This window comes from Fringilla coelebs, assembly GCF_963513975.1.
Source record: "Fringilla coelebs genome assembly, chromosome: 5".
Classification (NCBI taxonomy): Eukaryota; Metazoa; Chordata; class Aves; order Passeriformes; family Fringillidae; genus Fringilla; species Fringilla coelebs.
In genome coordinates this window covers 66199877-66218006 of record NC_140033.1, presented here as the reverse complement: position 1 = coordinate 66218006, position 18130 = coordinate 66199877, and the positions used below count along the sequence as shown (strand labels likewise).

General features: G+C 41.2%; 1 protein-coding gene across 1 annotated transcript in view; it reads left to right on the top strand.

The window, feature by feature from the left end:
• Positions 1-227: 227 nt before the first annotated feature.
• FBLN1 (fibulin 1) overlaps positions 228-18130 on the top strand; it is a gene marked incomplete at its 5' end in the record, with an annotated part of 74569 nt that continues 56666 nt past the window's right edge. Inside the window, 2 exons of the mRNA XM_084205847.1 lie at positions 228-303; positions 13183-13282. Coding sequence (XP_084061973.1) covers positions 228-303; positions 13183-13282 — 176 coding nt within the window. The remainder of the gene's footprint in view (positions 304-13182; positions 13283-18130) is intronic.

Here is an 18130-nt window from a genome sequence, read left to right as displayed (position 1 = left end):
GCTGCGGCCACGGCTCTGTCCTGCCGAGCACTTGCAGGCTGTATAATTAAGCGGGCAGGCACTGAATTAAATCTTTGTAAAGCCCACCGAGCGGGGGGTTCCTGCAAGCTCTTTTCCAACCGGTCTTAGGCGGCTGGGACAGCAGCAGCAGCAGCAGCAAGCGGGAAAGGAGAGCCCCCGGACGCCTGAGGAGAGCCGAGACCCGCTCGGAGGAGCGCTCCCCGCCGATGGACACCCTCGGCGGGGCCCGGCCGCTGCGGCTGCTCCTGCTCCTGGCGCTGCTGCCTCGGCTCCGGGGACAAGGTAAGAGCGGCAGGGAGGGACCCGCTGAGGGCTCCCGGGGATGGGGCCCCCTTCTCTCCCGTGTCCCTGCGCGTCCCGGGCAGGCTTTAAAGCGCCGCTGCCACGTCCAAGCGAGCAGAAAGGCGTGGTGTGCCCCGGCCCCGCCGCTGCCCCCGCCGGTCCCGCTGCCCCCGGGCAGGCTCCGCCGGACGGGACGGGCTGGGCTGTGCCGAGGGGAAAGGGTGAGTGGGTTCGCCCGACGGACACCCCCACCCCACCCGGGATCCAGCGCAGCTCGGTGGATATCGCAGGAATCACGACATGTCGGGGCGGCCGCGGCGCGGTGCCCCCGGTCCCCAGCGGAGTGATGGGTCCGAGAGCGGCGGCGGCTCTGACCTGCCGGGCACAGGCACAGCCGAAAGCACGGGAAACTGCCCCAGCGGTTCGGTGGGATCCCAGAGGAGAGGGAGGAATAGAGCAGCAAAGGATGCGGGCTTTTTGGAGACAAAACGTGGAGCGTGTACGAATGGTGTCGTGTGATGTGGTTGCTTTTGAAAGCAGGGATCTGGATCCGAGCCATGACTCCTTTTCCACACTGCACACTTTTCTCCTGCTCTCTTAGTACTGTCCGAAGAGAGGATGCGAACTTGTTGATTCATTGTAGAAATCTCATGCAAATCTTAATTTGTAGGAGGTGACAAAGAAATTGTTTGTCCTATGGTGATAATGAATTTATCACAGCTAACAGGTAAGTGACTCTTCCATTAGAGTAACCCCAAGGGATCCATTGAGGTTTCATTACACTCTGGGCAAGTACTTGGAAACACATGGTCACTGGCCTAGGCAGACAAAAGCCAGTGAAGTAAATAATTTGTTACTGTCACAGTGTCTTGCGTCTGGGATTTTCATATAGCAGAGCACTTGTCACAGATATCTGTCAAAATACCTGCTTTGATAAAGAATTGTAGCTCTCATTTTAAAGAAGGACAGAATAAGATGGTCAGAAGACCAGCATTCACCTCCAATCAAAATAGCTCCTACTTTGCCTTAGACAACAGAGTACATCAACAAAACTGTGGCTTTGATGTGCCACAGTGAGCACACATAGTAATTTTAAGCATTCAACATTATTGTAGAACATGAATAATTTCACTTTGTAACCTCTGTACATTTAACCTTAGTTACTGCATCCCAGTTTTTAGAAAACTGGGATGTCATTAGATCTATAAACTCAGTTTTTTTTTAAGGTTTTTTTTTAACACAAAAATTAGCAGTAAAATATATATCAGGGCTTGATTTCCAAATTAGAATCCATACTCTAATTTGACTGAGAAATTCTGTTTCTTAAAACTTAACAGTACACTGGATAAAATTAGATTTAAATGTCTGAAAGCAGGTGAGGATCCTTTCTTAGGAGATCAGCACTTAAAGAGTAGACTTCGCTTGGGTGAAATAATTAATGAATATTGAATAATAATCTGTGTTTTAGAGGTAAATAACGTAGTTACATGGTGAAGTCAGGTTGTTGAAGTCTTTGGGGCAGAGCCTGTGCTCCCCTGCAGGTCTGGAATGAGGGGCCTTGGAGCAAAGAGGAGCTCCTAGGTGCTATAGTGATACAATTGCCAAGTTGCTAGGATAGCTTATTTATGAAATACAGTTTTCTTCTGAATTTGTTACCATCAGTTTTCTTAATTGCTTTTCCTTACTAATGGATCATCAAATCAACTGTAGCTCATAAAGTCTTCATTCTGAAGAAACTGAAGGGACTGCCTTCAGGAGAACTGCCCAGTGCACATTAATATAGGGTATGTACATCATTCTTTGCAAGAGTAAGGATCTTCAAACCTTAAAACATTTCAGGATGCAACTTTGCTTTACTGTAAACATTGCATTATTTAACACCTATCAACTACCATAAAATGAAGAAGATTAATTCCACCCCCATGCCAGTCAGTGTATTAATAGTTCATCCTGCAGCTCTCTCTTTGGCACATCTTGGTGCTACAGGCTCGGTTTTAACTCACTAAACATCTGGAAGCATGTCTATTCAGGGGAAGCTTACTGTTGTAATAAAAAAAATGTTCCACTGACTTTGTGGAATGAGTTTTATTTTAAGATTATGATTTTTACATGTGCTTTTATAACAGTACATTTATAAGAAGTATATGGGTGGAGGTAGGACACATAAAAGGCTGAATCTGTGCTTTCTTGTGTGTTACCATAGATAAAGTCTGCCCCCAAAAACTCGCATACTGCCAGTTCTAAAACATGAGTGCTACCTCTAAATTAGTTTTTAGTTGAGTTTTGTTTTAAGAGGCCATTTTCAGAAGTGACATTTTATTGCAATCAGGAGAAGAGCAAGATGTTAAAGCTCTTTGTTTTTCATCTGTGTAATTGAAAGCAGACGTGTTAGTGAAATCCAAGAGAAACCCCCATAAAGCAGCTTATCAAGTTACTGCAGTGTATTTATATTGTTCTGTTAGGTTTCAGGCATTATCTGAGAGTAGGTCAATGCATTTTCAAAAGTTATTTATTTGTCATCCTACTTTAGCCCATTCTGCAAGTTTCATATCAACTTTACATGTGTTTTCAATAAATAGTTGTGTTAAGACCAACTTGTTCTACAGTACTTCTATTCCTATTTTCTGAAATGAAAGATGGGCTTTAGCCCTCTGGGACTTGACTGAAATAGTTAACTGGGACCATGAAAGATTTTGAATTTTGCTTTTTGAGTTATGGACATTTCTAAAGAAGTAGGTGGTAAAATGAATTCAGTAAGCAGAGAATCTGGGTTTACTTGATTTGTAAAATATCTGTAGGGAATAAAAGGGGATGAAACAGAGAAGGTCAAGAAAGAGTGAGCTGAAATCCAAATAAAACAACTTCAGGGCACAGACAAGAATTTCAATGGTAACACAGAGTGGGTTAGTAGGAAAGTGATAAATGAACGGAAGCTTTTGTGAAAATGTAGCAGAGAGTGATGGTTGACTGTTACAGGAAGCAAAGAAAAAGACTGAAGTTAAGAAATAACAAAGTAAGCAGGTAATTGTTGCCAAAATGGGCAGAAGTTTTGTGAGCACTCTGGAAATGTTAGGCACTACACGTGTTTTTGTGTAGATTTGATGGAAGGAGACAGGCCAGGAGTGAGATTTTAAAAAAGTCATCACACAATTAAATTGGGAGGCTGGATAGCATTGCTCCAAGATAAGATGTAGAAGTGGAAGCAGAAGGTTAAGAAGATTGCAGGATAAGAAAGAATAGAAAAACTGTCTGCAAAGAAATCCATGAAGGAGTTGTCAGGAGCGTGAGAGAAATCATAGGAAGAAGCACCAACAAGCAAAAAGCCTAAAAAGGGGACAAAAAGTCAGTACAGATCAGTGAAGAGTTCCAGAAAAATGGCTAGAATTACTGGCCATGATTTTTTTTGAATAAAAATCAGCTTATAAATGCTCAGAATAATGTCAATTAAGTGGAGAAGGAGTAGACAAGGGTGTACTAAGATGATATACTGGGTGATTTACAGTGACAGTGAGGGGGAAAATGTGACAGTCACCTGCATCTTTATCAGACTTGGCAAGATTACTGGTCTTCTGGTGAGACAGAGGACAGCCCAGAACAAATTGTGTTGAAAGTCTTCTCTGATTAACAGGATGCAGCATGTCTTAAGCATCTCCCATGCTTGTAGTCTCCTCAATGTACCAACAAATCTTTGCCTAAGGCAGTTCCTTAAGTTTCTTCTGTTCACATTTTAAAGCAAGCAACATTTCGATTTTCCCCCAGCACTAAGGAGTACTTTGTCTCTGATTTGTACCTATCATAAACTACTTCTGACTTAAAAGTTTTGAGAAATTGCCTTTTGGATTTGAAGTATGTGCTGCTGTATCTTAAGAAGCAAATAAATGTCAAGATTCTCAGGGATTTTCATTCACACTCTTTTCAGTTAGTCAAATTGCTGTTACATTTTCATTCAAAGAAAGCTGATGTAGTTTTGGCTACTGAGTACACAGGTATAGGAAGTATCTATAGAAGTATTGTTTTCTGGGTTGTGGTAGCACCACACATGAGTGATGCTGCACAAGGGTGCACTGTGTTCCCCAATAAGTTGTTTGGTTTTCAGTCTAGTCAAAATCTGGATTGACACTTTAATCTTAGTAATAAAGAAAGTAGTACCAGAAAAGATATTTTTTTATCAGTGCTGAAGTGTGCAGATGTAGAAATACTTCCTATGCTATATTCCAGCTTTTTAGGGTGCTTTCAAGGATTTATGAAGCTCTGGAAGGATATAATGTGCAAATGCTACTTGTACTACGCTCATTGGAAATACTGCCACCTTCCAGCTTTGCTCTTGTCACTGACTGAATTTCAGGTGCTGAGTACTTTTAATGTAAATATAAAGTAAGAGAATCTGGGAGAGATAGATGTTGATTTGTGGCTCAGTATAGATAACTGCAAAATGAGGAAAGTCTCATGTAAGAGTTCTGGTAATGTTTTCTCTAAAATGAAACCTTCTCTAAAGCATTGCTATATATATGCAAAAAAAGGATTTGTATTTTCCTCCTGCTCTGTTAAGTCTGTGGTTCCTTCCACACTTGAACCTTGACCCACTGTGCTATAAATTTTATCCCATCTGCTTAGTGTTTCCTGACTATTCTTTAAATATGGCAATACTAGAATATCAGAATCTTTCATCATTGTCCATCATTTTTTATATTCAGCAATAAACATGCTGCCTACAGAGTAGATACACTTTACTTTAGCAGTATATAAAAGCATAGTTATTATTATTAATTTTTTAGTTAGATGAAAATACAGAAATCTGAGTGTGAAAATGTTTTTCCTATAATCATTTTACAGGAATAGCAATAGAAATAGAAATCATTTTATGGCAATAGAAATGCTTGAGCAAATATGTTCAATATTCTGAGATGTGCTGCTCTGTCATATTCTCATATCCTTATTTAAGTAGCTTTATTTTGGATCTATACATATACTTGGGCTCAATCCAAAGCTCTTTAAGGTCTACCTCAAGACTGTCATTTTACTGCAGTACATTTGGGGTCATGGCCTTTATATAAATGAACAGGACTAACAACAGGTTAATTTTAATACCCTAAATAAAATTTCTAATCACACAGTTTTTCATTATTTGAAATGAGAAAACAAGAGAAGATTAAAATTTGCTCTTAAATGAGAATGCCTGATTTGGCACATTTCCTGTGAAGTTATTTCATTATTTCCATGATTTTCTCACAGGGGGAAAAGGGAAGGGCAAAGTTTAACATGCATTTGTAAGGCAGAGCAGTTGCAGTTGTTCCAATTATGAGTCTTCTTTTTTATGTCCTTCCATGTCATCTTGGTGAGTCTGGGTTCCTTAGTCCCCCTGTGCCCCTCAGAGCTGTGAATGCAGCATCTTTTTTCATGTCCTTGTGAGTATGTAAAGTCTGGGACAGAAATTACACATTCTGAGCTGTTTACACAATGCTGATTCAGTGGACTCCAGGTTTCTCTCATCACTTTCATATCTTCTAGAAATTTTCAGAACAGTCTTTATTCTTCTAGTCTTAATGTCTTTTGATCTTCAGCCTCTTCATGGAAGCCCAAAAAATAACCTATCCAGGGAGATGAAAAAATAGGTATTAACTTGTTCCCAGGAAAGGCATCCTCAGGGAGGAGCAGTCTTCAGGTATACAAAAGGTTGGGTATTTAAGAGGTAATAACAAAAGAATGAATTGAAGTGAGCTTTTGGAGTGAACAGTGAGGTAATAAATTATCAAAAAAAATTCTGTTGTTGCTGAATGTATGAGATCTTGGAGCACAAGAGCACATGGCCTGGACAAGTTTGGGAATCAGCCTCACTTGATTCTGATTTTAAACAACTACAAAGAGCTCTGCCCACAAGTGACTGAATTTTATCAGATCTCCCTGAGAGCAGTGAGTAAGGCAAGATAACCTCCTGAGGCCTTCTATATCATTATCTTTTCTGATATTTCGAGATACAGATATATATATATATATATATATATATATATATAGATATATCTAAGATGCCTTATTTCTGCAATAGATGGAGTTGTCTTTTTTAATTTTTAGTAGCCAGTTGCCTACTTTTAGGAAGATTTTTCTTTAGACGCAAGGACTCTGCAGTAAAGCAGAATGTGCTTTCCCCATAAGGACATAATGGATGTTGCACCACAGCTTTGCTTCCTTCAGGCCTGTCCTCATCACCAGCTATTGCCATGGAAGATTTTAAGAACTTGTTTTATAAACAGCACACAGATACCTCATAAAATGAGGTTTGGCTGTATCTGAAAAATCCCCCTAGTTGTGTGATGGCCATTTCTGGTGCTACCAGAGTCACATTCCCTATAAATGAGTGTTCTCCAGACCTAAATAATTTCCAGTAAAATGCTGGCTGTTTTCAAACCAACCACAGAACACACTAACATACCAGGCATTTCCTTTAGGGTGCTGCTACTTTAGTTACTGTGTTAACTGGGTTTCTTCAGTGATTTCAGCTGTCCTGAAATAATCACCCTCAGCTGAGAATCATCTGAAAGTAAAGGTTCAAACGCTTTAAACATGTTTAGAGAGGATGTAGTATTTTTTAGCTGTATGTGAATGGTGAGTGATTGTCTGTCAGCCCATAAAGCTCCTCACACTTGGAGGAGAGGAGCCCAAAGTCACAAATCCTCTTTGAGGGACTGAGCAGGACAGCAAAGGGACAGCTGGTGAGGAACACAGCCTTGCATCCTACAGCAAATGCATTGGAGAATTCCTCCTGGCCCCTGCTGCTGTGGATGTTAGAAGAGAGAGTGTCCTGGCTCCAAGTTTTATGCTTTTATTAGGAAATTCAGGCTGTCTTAGTCTTCAAGGGAGCCTGTAAGAACAACTGAGTAGAATGACCAAGAGTATCTCACTGCCCAAAGATGACTAGGGCCACAGTTCAGCTGTGTCTGTTCATTGTACCCCATCAGTGTTTTTGGGGTATTTGATGAACATTTGATTCCCCTGCTCTGTGTGCCCAATCTTAAGGTGAACCAGCGCTTCTCTGCAGAAAAAGAAAAGCTTCTATTCACTTTGCTTCTTTCTTTTCATACATAATGGAAGAGGGGCATCTTCATTCCCGCTCCATTCTGAAGAGATCCATCACATCCTCACATTGTCTCAAAGGAAGAATGGCAATGCTTTCCTGCTTTGCTCCTTTATTTCTGCTTCAAACTATCTGTTCCAGGGAATCAGGGGCCCTGAATTTCTGTTGTACATCTTTCCCTTTCGTGGTTTCAGGTCTCCTTCACCCTTTCCCCTAGTCTGTGTGCCCAACCCCTAGGTTTACACACAATATGAAGATGAGCAAAGCTGTATTTGTCATCTTAGTCTATTACCAATTGGACTTGTGAAGTCAGCTGGCTTCCCTCTTGTCTAAACACGTCTCCAGGTCTATTCCATACCTTAAGAGGCCAGCCAGAGTGTGTTTCCATTGCCAAAGACAGCATTTCCACAGTTTGTTGTAAGAAGAAGGAAAAAATCAAGAGTACACATCCCAGCTGCCAGCACTGTTGTCCCTGCTACAGAAGCAGCTGAGTTTTTCCACCTGATACAGCCCAGTGTCATTGCTCAGGATGAATTAATTTGGTGTAGCAGAGCAGACAAAGCACATTTTTTTTGCCCTGAATGTTGAGCAAAGGGGAGCCTTGGCTAAGGGGATATGCAGTTGCTGTAGTTTTGTGAGAATGCAGATGTAAAGGGAGATTGGAAGGCGAAGAATGTGACTCTGAGTATTATGGCTGGCCAGTCTGTCATTCTGAGTATCAGGTTCTGTAAGTAGATTTGGAGTTTTTATCCAGCTGGCAGTTAGATGAATGAGCATCACTAGTGGGAGAGTTTTCTGGACAGGACAAGAGAGGTTTTATCAGAAAGGTACACAGTGACTGTTGAAAGTGGTTTTCTTACTGGAAACCTAAACCAGTGTGTGACATACTGTTACTGAAACATGTTGGATCAGTGCTGAGCTCTCACAGAGTCTGTCTGTTGCCTGTATCCTCATGTGTTGAGAAATGATGATCATGTTTTGTTTTCTCACATTCCACAGTGCTGAGCCTCTTACAGAATGAATTGAGTGAAAGGCAAGATCTGCACCATATTTTGCAAACATAATCAATTCATTTGCTTATAAGGATTATGAACATCTTAATTAGAAGGTGTGATTTTGACTCCTTGACCGGGACTCACGTCCAAGTCTATACCCAACTAGTGTGGTTATGTGGGCTGGGAAATCAAGGAGTTTGAGGGTGCCCTGAAGAATAGGCAATCCTGACTGGCACTGGCCTGGTGAGCCCACCTAGGCTCAGGTGTCACTTTGGTTTGGTGTCACCATCAGGTTGATAACTGTTCCACAGGTCAGTAATGAACAGCTATCCAATCCTGGAATGCATGTGGGCCTTTCCAATAGAGAGAACAGTGGAGAATAGTTGCTGTTGTAGATTGTTACCTAAAAAAAAAAAATCTCCCTTTTTGATGTAGCTGGAATGCTACTGCAATGAAATGTATCCAGTCCTTTTTACTCCTGCTTTTCATTTGCAAAAGAGACAATTCAGGGGTTCTCATTCCAGGAATCATGCTTTTTTGCATTCTTCAGCTTATCTTTCTTTTGCAAAAAATATTCACTGCAGCAGCTGAATAAGCAGTTATTGCATCACAGAAGTCTAAGGTTATGCAGATATTAACCTCATTTCTTGCTTTGAACTCCCACAAGTTATGGCAATCCTGTTAAAAAATCCTTTTCTTAAAACAACATTTTCTTCCACACATCATGTCTGTATAAACATAGTTCTGAACCAGCTTATGAAAGCATAATGTTTGAATATTTTTTACCTTAATCATGCCCTATCAGATAGATTTTCTTAATGACATCTTTTGTAAAATTAGAGGACTTAGTTCCAGCTGCGTTTCTGCTGTCTCCTTCCCAAGACTCCTGAAATCTCTCTCACAATCCAACATACTCCAGGTGTCCACTAGGACAGGCATGCTTGCTGTTACCACTCTAACAGAGCTCAAGTTCTTTTGGATGCCCTGCTGCACATACCTTTGTACAGTAACAAAGTGGTGATAAAGCTGCTTTGGATTTTATCCAAAATAAACCTGGGATTTTTCTGGACAAATCAGTAAGTGTGCAAAATTACACACTGATGAAAAGGAAGTTAGCCTGCTCCCCTATTAAAAGAGCTCTGGTTTATCCTCATATTTTTCTGTCCTGTGATACCAGAAAGCTGAATCAGCATTCCTCAATTTTACAAAATGGATCTGACACTGTGTTCTTGCATGTTACAACTTTCTTGTAAGGTTTCTCCCTCCAAATAAAAGGGCGTAGTGGGATAGAATATAAGAAAATAAAGATAGGGTAGAAAGTAATCTTACCCCTAAGGAGTTGCAGCTGGGTCAATTAGCAAAGATTAGGAACAGGCCTGACTTTAACAGGTCACAGGTGTAACCAATGAGAAGAAGAGCGCTATAAAAGAGTGGGGTGGCTGGTTGGGAAGGGAGCTGGAGTCAGTTGGCTGCTGTGTGAAGAAGAGTCAGTGCTCTGAGGAGCTGCCCACGAGAAGCAGCAAGAAGGTATGAGACTTTTGTGACAAGGAGACAACAGCATGGAACCCCTGCAATAAGATGACAACAAAAGGGGCTCATTTAATCTGAGCACAGATGATGGCATCACCATTTCCCATAACAGCATTGTCTTGAGGATGCCTGAGATTTCTCTGGCTGATTTGCTTGAAGCATTGTGCACTTGGCAAACTTGCTGGAGGAGCACCAGGTTCAGTGGAGCAGTGCTGTTCTTCCTACTTGATCAGCGCTGGCACTGCAGGTCTGAGGTGTGCCAGGAGCCCACCAGCTGAAGTAAGAGATGTGGTTACAGTCAAGAAAAAAAAAACCAAAACAACACATTTTTTTCAGTGAGATTCCTTGAGATGTTATAGTCAGAGTAGTTTCTTCCTCGTGCTTCCCACTGCCTGATTCCTTGCCCACCCTGCAGTACCAGCTCACATTAGGAGAGGCTGCAGAGAGGCCACAGCCCCTCTGTGCTCTTGGTCCCCTGAAGAAGGTGCAAGAAGGCACAAATAGCCCCAGAATGAACTTTTTGCACAAGGATTTCCAACTGGGAGCCACATGAATGTGCACATGTGTGTACAGCTGAACCAGCAACAGAACTGCAGCTGGGGGGTGGTAATTCTGTCCTGCTTCTCAATACTTATTGCCAACTCTTACTGCCCAAATGGAATCACTTCCAGTGCAATCAGAAGTTGACACCTATTAAGTTAGACACACACTTTGAGATTTTGAAAGAGCAGGGATTTGCCCATGAACTACCATTTTCAAACTGCAAAGCCAAGAGAAAATGTTTTTCACTGTTTAATTGTTACGTTTTAGAAGAATGGTCTTGAGGGTGGAGTGCCTTTTTTTTTTACTGCTTGTTTTTCACTTCCCTCTATTCTCAGGAGATGTCTGGCAGGATCTTTAGAGGATTGTGATGTCACCAAAAACAATGGGCCTGGACCACAGCTCTCCTTCAACAAACTCTCCATGATCCTTCTTTGCTTGGATGCGCTCCTTCGGACAAGCTTGCTTAGCTTGGCCTGCTTTAAATTCTTGGGTTATTTGGTTGGAGTAGAGGTGTGTTGCCAGGGCTTGGAGGGAAGAGCTGGGGTCCAGAGCCAGGGATTGTCCTTCTGGGGAGGAACTTGGCTGAAGACTCATTTGTACAAAGCCCTGCAAGAACCTGCAGCCAGCTCTGCGTTTCAGTTCAATGTGTATCATTTTTCAACACACTTAAGATTGATTGCAGACAGCAGCACTAAAAAGAAGGTTATTTGTAATGCTTTGTATGAAATTTGATGCATATGATGTTTGTCAGCTGCAGGGCCCCAGACAGGGTCCCTATGCCCAAAGAAGAGCTTAGACACAAATGCATGGATTTCAGGCAGAGTTTTATTTACTAGACTAGTTTAATCCAAAGCATTATAAATTGCACTTAGCTTTCAGTCACTGGCATGATTTCTGGACATACTGAGGGATTCAAGAGAAATATTGCCTTGACTTAGTAATGACAGAATTTTGACCATTATTTTGGGTAAGACTAGAAGAATGACCTGGGTCATAGAATACAGAGCACTCTTACAAACCAACACTTAAATGCAATTCTAAGTATAATGATTTCTTATTAAAACATGTTTGATTTACTTGATCCAATAATTTTGATTGTTGCTTACTGTAATAATACTGTAATACTGCAATTTTTGTTGACAGGAACCATGTCCTTTCACAGGTTTTACTTATCTATGTCTAAAGTGGTCTGTTTATCCCAGTTTCTTCTCATTTAGCAGGACTTTGATTCCCCTGATCATCCTCCTAATCTTTCTTTACGCATTTTTCATTTTGATGTAATCTTTGCTAAGCAGGGAAAGCCAGAATTCTCTGCAGTACTACAGAGCTTTGCACTATAGAATTGTTAACTGCCTTAAGAGTACCTGCCTCAAAATGACTGAGGCATCCTAAAAATCTCATTTAACTCTTTCATTTTTGCTTTGAATTATAATCTCTAGTTGGGAATATAGGTTGTTCCCTGCAAAAAAAAACCCAAAAAAACCCCTGAATTACTGGAGGGAATTACCTTCTCTGTGTGTTTTCATCTGCTTTTGCCTTGCCCACGTGTGAACTCCTGAATGATCTCAGAGGTCTTTCCCAACCTGAATGATTCCATGATTCTATAAGAGGTTGACTGGCTTGTAGTTTCCCAGATCTTCTCTCTTGTCCTTCTTGAAGTCAGGGAGACACTTGTTCTCCTTCATCCTTCAGGAACTCCTCTCATTCACCCTGAGCTCCAAGATCATTGTGTGTAACCTGGCAATGTCATCAGCACTCGTGGGTGAAACCTGTCAGGACCATCAGTCAAAAAAATTAGGAAACAGAGAGAAATCATTAGAAAGTTGTCCCTCTGGAGAACCAGATAGGGTTTTTTTTACATAGTTTGCATATTTGTTACGCAGGGAGCTGTTCAGGGTTCAGACTACAAGACAATTAATAGAAAAGTGTGACTCCTATTTTATTCCAAGTTCCGATACACCTGCTGTGTAGTGAACTTTTGCACTTGGAACATGAAGCAAACCTGTAGGGCTTGTCAGTTCATTAACAGTATTCAGTTTTATTAAATTAGAAGCTTGCAAAAATATACTCTACACAAATAATGGTCTTCGGGGTGGTTCCCTTTAGTTTCAGTGTTGGTATAAGTTGGTAACAGGATTAATTTTTCTTTCATATGTTAAGTGATCAAAATACCCTATACCTTTTTGTTCCTCTCTACAGTACTTTTGCATTTGTATATACATGCTTCTGAGTAAAATATTGAAAACAGACTAACAAACAGATAATAACCTCAGGAAAAAAATAGTTCTGCAAATTTGCTTGTAATTTGCTTCCTTTTTTTTCATATCAGGTATTTGATTTATTCTGTATTCTTCAGGATTTTAAAAGGTTGCTTGTTGCCACTGCTGCTTTTGATAATAAAGGAGTGCAATCCCTAAGATTTGGCAGGGCTATCTGAACTGGTTTCTGCTTGTGTATCAGTCCCTAAGCTGCGTCTTTGTGTGGAATGTTATGAGAAAATGCAGTTTGCTCCACCAAGAAAGGACAACCTGCAGCCCTGGGCTTTATTGCAAGGTGCTGACAGGTGCTTGCTTTGGCCATGGCTGCTTTTTGCATGGGTGCCCTGTCCTGTGTGTGCAATCAGGGAGGGAAAAACTGCCTTGCTTGTGTTTGGTTGGGTGTTTTTTAACTGGCAGATGCAACGCCACTTATTAAGATTGTATTAAATATATTGTGTTTTTCTCTCTTTCCTCATTTCTGCAGATCTGTCAGTGGAAGAATGCTGTGACAAGGGTGTTGAATGGGCAAACACAAACAGAATATGTGCTTCTCTGCCATTAATATCCGAGTCTAGAGAATGCAGGTACACAGCTACATATTATGTATTCAAACACAGTTACTTAATATGTATTCAAACACAGTTTAATGTAAAACCATAGGAATGGCAGGTTATTAAAGCTAACTTACAAGATGAAGCACCCAACTCTTAGATCCCAGCTTTTCAGCTCCATATGTAGCCCTGGGGAGTTCTTCTTTAGTACCTATTTTTCATCCAATCCTTTTAATTTTTGGTGTCAGTCTAGCTTAGATTCACCCAGCCTTAACCCACGTGGCATGTGCTGTCTCTTGCTCAGAGGTTTTCCCCCTGTGCTCTGCTCACAGGGCTTGGGCTCTGCCTGCAGTCAGGACACCTCAGCGTGGCTGCAGGGATGTCACCAAGCTGGCTGTGGGTCTGGCCACCCTTCTGGGCAAATGTTTATGAAGGAACACAGCAGCTCCTGCACATGACTAATCTCTGATTTGAATAAGTACATATGTGTACTTTATGTAGGATAAATCATAAATGCATATGTGAGGCAGCCTTCTGTGGTGCTACACAGGATTGTAATTGTCCTGCAGTCCTCAGCTGACTTTAGCTTTAATTTCCCCTGCAGACTGATTCAAGGAGATTCCTAATTAGCTCAGCTTAGGAAAGGAGCCTACAAGGAAGATGGAGAGAGACTTTTACAAGGGCTTCCCACTGACAGAGAGCAGGTTTAGATTAGATGTTAGGAAGAAATTCTTCCCTGTGAGGGTGGTGATGCCCTGGCACAGGGTGCCCAGAGCAGCTGTGGCTGCCTCATCCCTGGAATGCCCAAGCCCAGGCTGGAAGGAGCTTGGAACAACCTGGGATAGTGGAAGGTGTCCCTGCCCATGGCAGGGTGGGTGGATGAGATGAGTTTTGAGGTCCCCTCCAACCCAAACCATTCTGTGTTTCTGTGATTCTATGAAATGTATTTGACTGTAGAAAATAGAACCCCCTCAGTTAATATACAGATTTCCTAATTCTGCTGAGAATTGATAGGATATTTCTGTTTGGTAATCTACTAAATGAAATAATTAAAGCAATGTTTAGTTAAGATTTTTATTCTACTGCATCTCTTATGTTATTGTGGCATTTGTATTTTTTTATGTCAATGATAGTTTGCATTATTTTTGCTGTTACATGCACTTGTTGCATTTAATTAGTGGGGCAAACAACTGGTAATTTGAGAGGCAGCTTCACAGAGAAATTTGTATTTAAAACACTTTGCTTTGCTCCCCCCCTACTCATATGGATTGCAGTTTGATTTAGCCTTAGGTAATTATAGAAGGGTTGAGTTGATCTTTATTACAGAAAGAATGTGTCTTCCAGGGAAGTCTTTCTGTGTTTTCCCACTTTTGCATTTATACTGGCATCAAAAGCAGCCTCTTACACTGAAGAGTTGACAGATAGGAAATAAATGCCAATTTAGGAAATACTTGAGGAGTCATAAGAATTACAGACAAAACAGAGGCAGGAAGAACAGGAAACCAAGTTTATTGAACAATCTGGGAGTGAGTATCTTGATGATTTAATAATCATTTGATTAATGTGAGTTGAGATTCTGCTGTAAATAATTTATTCTTCAAAATATTTTCATTTTAGAGACTCACTAGGACTTTGTATGAACTGGAGAAAAAACTCACTAATGACCTAGCTTTTGTGCATAACTGAGATGTAGTTAAGAAAATTATACTAGTAAAATAACAGACACCTATTCTGTGAGAGGTATGAGCATTTCTTGACAAAACCTTAAGTTGGTAAATTCAGTTTGGTTGCATTTATTCATGACTGCATGCTCCCCATGAAGCTTGGCTTCACTCCAAAAATGACTGAGTAAAATTGGAGCACTTTTGTAACATCAATATTATTTTACTCCAGTTATAATTGCAAACTGGCATATCTCTGAGAGGTACAGAAAAATCACTTCAGGATGCCATTTCAGACACAAAGGTCAGGGCCAAATTCTGCTCCTAATTAATTGCTGGTGTAACTGGAGCCAGAATGAGCACTGAGGGAGAAGAATGATTCTTTTGGCAGGCCCATGAGGGTACTGACACTGATATTCTACAATTATTCCTGCTGCACAAAGATGGGGACAGAGCTGGGTTCAGTGCCCTTGCTGAGGTCTGGGCAGGGAGAATAGGGAGACACAAGATGCCTTATTGGTCACAGATTTTCAAAAGGACTTGGTTCCTACTCAGAGTCCTGCATGAAGTGGGAGCTGCTGGGGGCACATGTCAGCGTTCTGGGGTTGTTTAAACCCAGCTGGGATCCCCTCACCCTCCAGTGCAGGGTTGAACATCTGACTGGAGTGCTCTAGAAACGTGGGGGAGCGCAAAGCCATATCCCTTGATGCCAGGGGGAGGTGTTTGCCCTGCATATTTCAGGTTCAGTTTGCAAGGTTAGCAGGAGAATATAAGGAAAACACATTCTGGAGTGAGCAGGTTTGATCAAGTTCTTGACATAAAGGGTTTTTTTGCAGTTACTGTGCAAAGACTGTGCAACACAGAAGAGAATGGGTGTGAGTGCTTTCCCCAGGATGCTTTGCAAGAATTTCCATGCTTGTTTTAAATCATCTGTTTAGAATAGTAATAACAGTGGTGCTTCAGATTCAGTCCCTCCCTCAAAGGAAGCCCACTGCTAGAGTCTCCTGTGTGAGGAACCTACTGCTTCACTGAGTTAGAATTGCATCCCCCTGGCCATTTCCCAACCATTTAAAACACATCTATAGTAATCATGGAACCATGGAATGGTTTGGGTTGGGAGGGATCTTAGAGTCCCACCCCCTGCCACTGGCAGGGACACCTTCCACTGTCCCAGGTTGCTCCAAGCCCTGTCCAGCCTGGCCTTGGGCACTTACAGGGATGGGGCAGCTTCTCTGGGCGCCCTGTGCCAGGGCCTCTCCACCCTCACAGCAGAGAATTTCTTCCTAACATCCAACCCAAACCTGCTTTCTGTTAGTTTGAAACCATTCCCTTTGTCCTGTCATTCCAAGCCCTTCTAAACAGTCTCTCTCCATCTTTCTTCTAGGCTCCCTTTGGGTACTGGGAGGGGCAATTCTGTCACCCCAGAGCCTTCTCTTTTCCAGGCTGGCCTTGGACACTTCCAGGGGTGGGGCAGCCACAGCTACTCTGTGCCCCTCTCTCACCACCCTCAAGGGGAAAATGTCTTCCACAGAAGGAATTGTTTTCCAGCCCTGTCATTCTTGTATCTGCCGTGTCACAAGGTGACAGCTCTGTGTTCCTGCACGTTTGTAGTGCTCTTCTCCCAAATCCCTTGTGGTTCCTCAGCTGTCTCAGTGTCACTTGCTGAGTGTGGTGTGGTTCACACTCAGACATACTCACTTTTTTGTCCTACACAAGGTGAGCCAGACCATGTGTGGAGTTCACAAGTTCCAATGGTTCTCTGGCTGCTCTTACTCCAGCTTTAAGCTGAAACAAGGCTCTGGGCCCAATGTCTGCAATTTCTAACTGTGGTTTCTTGCCCCACACATGATTTTATCTCGCTGCATTATCTCTCTGGCCAATGTCAGTGTTTATCTCTGTCTTTGTGACTCAGTTAATACAAGTGTAGAATTTTAATGAGTAATATCTCTGGCTGTCATCACAGTGCGTCTTTTCCCATTCATTCATTTTCTTGTGGTGTGGTTAAAATCAAGGCAGCTGGAAAGAGCTGCCAGTTAATTTTGGAACTCAACCTGTCCAATAAGTCTTCTTCCTTCCTAAGTGAAGAGTTTCCCTTGCACAGTGCTCTTAGCAAATGAACTTAATTCCCATGCCAGAAACAGTCTGTCTCCATATGGTATTTGCATGCCTTTAACAATGTGTAGCCTTTCTGGAATTACACCAGGAATAGCATTATTTACTAGTGTTGCAAGAATGCACACTGAACAACCCAAGGCTGGAAGACCTAGCTTGTTTTTGCAAAATCATTCTTTTTCATTTTGATATTTTGTCCAAGACATTCCACTGTACACATGAATAGCATTGACATAGCTTGAAGGAAGTAGAATGAGAGAGACAGAGGGTAATAAAAGTAGATTTGACAAAACATTGTTTTCAGGAAAAAAAGTTACATTTTGATGCTTTTATGAAAAGAAGAAAAATTAAAAATAGATGATTATGAAATTTATGCTGGTTTAGGAGTGCATCCTTTAGAGAGGAGAATAACAAGTGTGAAAATATTGGGGATGTAAGTAGGTGTGTAGATTTTAATTTGGAGATTAACTCGATGAAAATCAGGCACATTGGGTAAGTTTTAACAGAAAGTAAAAGTGAAAATATAAAACATGATTTCTTAACTTGATTTATAATCAAATTATCTAGTAGTGAAATAACTTTTAGATCAACATATGAAACAATGAATAAGGATTTTTTAAGTGTCTTGGCGATTTTTGTTCACTAGTGAGCCATGAATAAAACTCATCCTTCAGAAATACATGATTTCACCTGAAATATCCTGAATTAATATCAGCTATGAGGCCTCATGCTCCTAAAGATTTAATATTTTGTGTTATACAATACCTGCCATATTTTGAATACCTGTTTATTTTCAGAAAAATTCTATTGCTCTCTTTTTAACTGAAAGTCAGAATAAGGCAGATAAAGAAAAACCAGCTTTTGGCTTTTTAAAGTATTACTCCTAATTAAAAAAAAAAAAAAAAAAAAAAACAACACAAAAATCCCCCCAAAAAATCTCCCCAGATTCATAGAAAGGTACTACTTTACTTTCTCTATTTTTAGAGATCAATATTTTAATGGTCCATTATTGTTAATGGCGCACCTGAAGACAAAGAGACAAATCTCTGGGGAGCAGGAAGGGAGCAGGTTTTAGCTGAGGCTGTCATCCAGGGAGACACCTGGGACT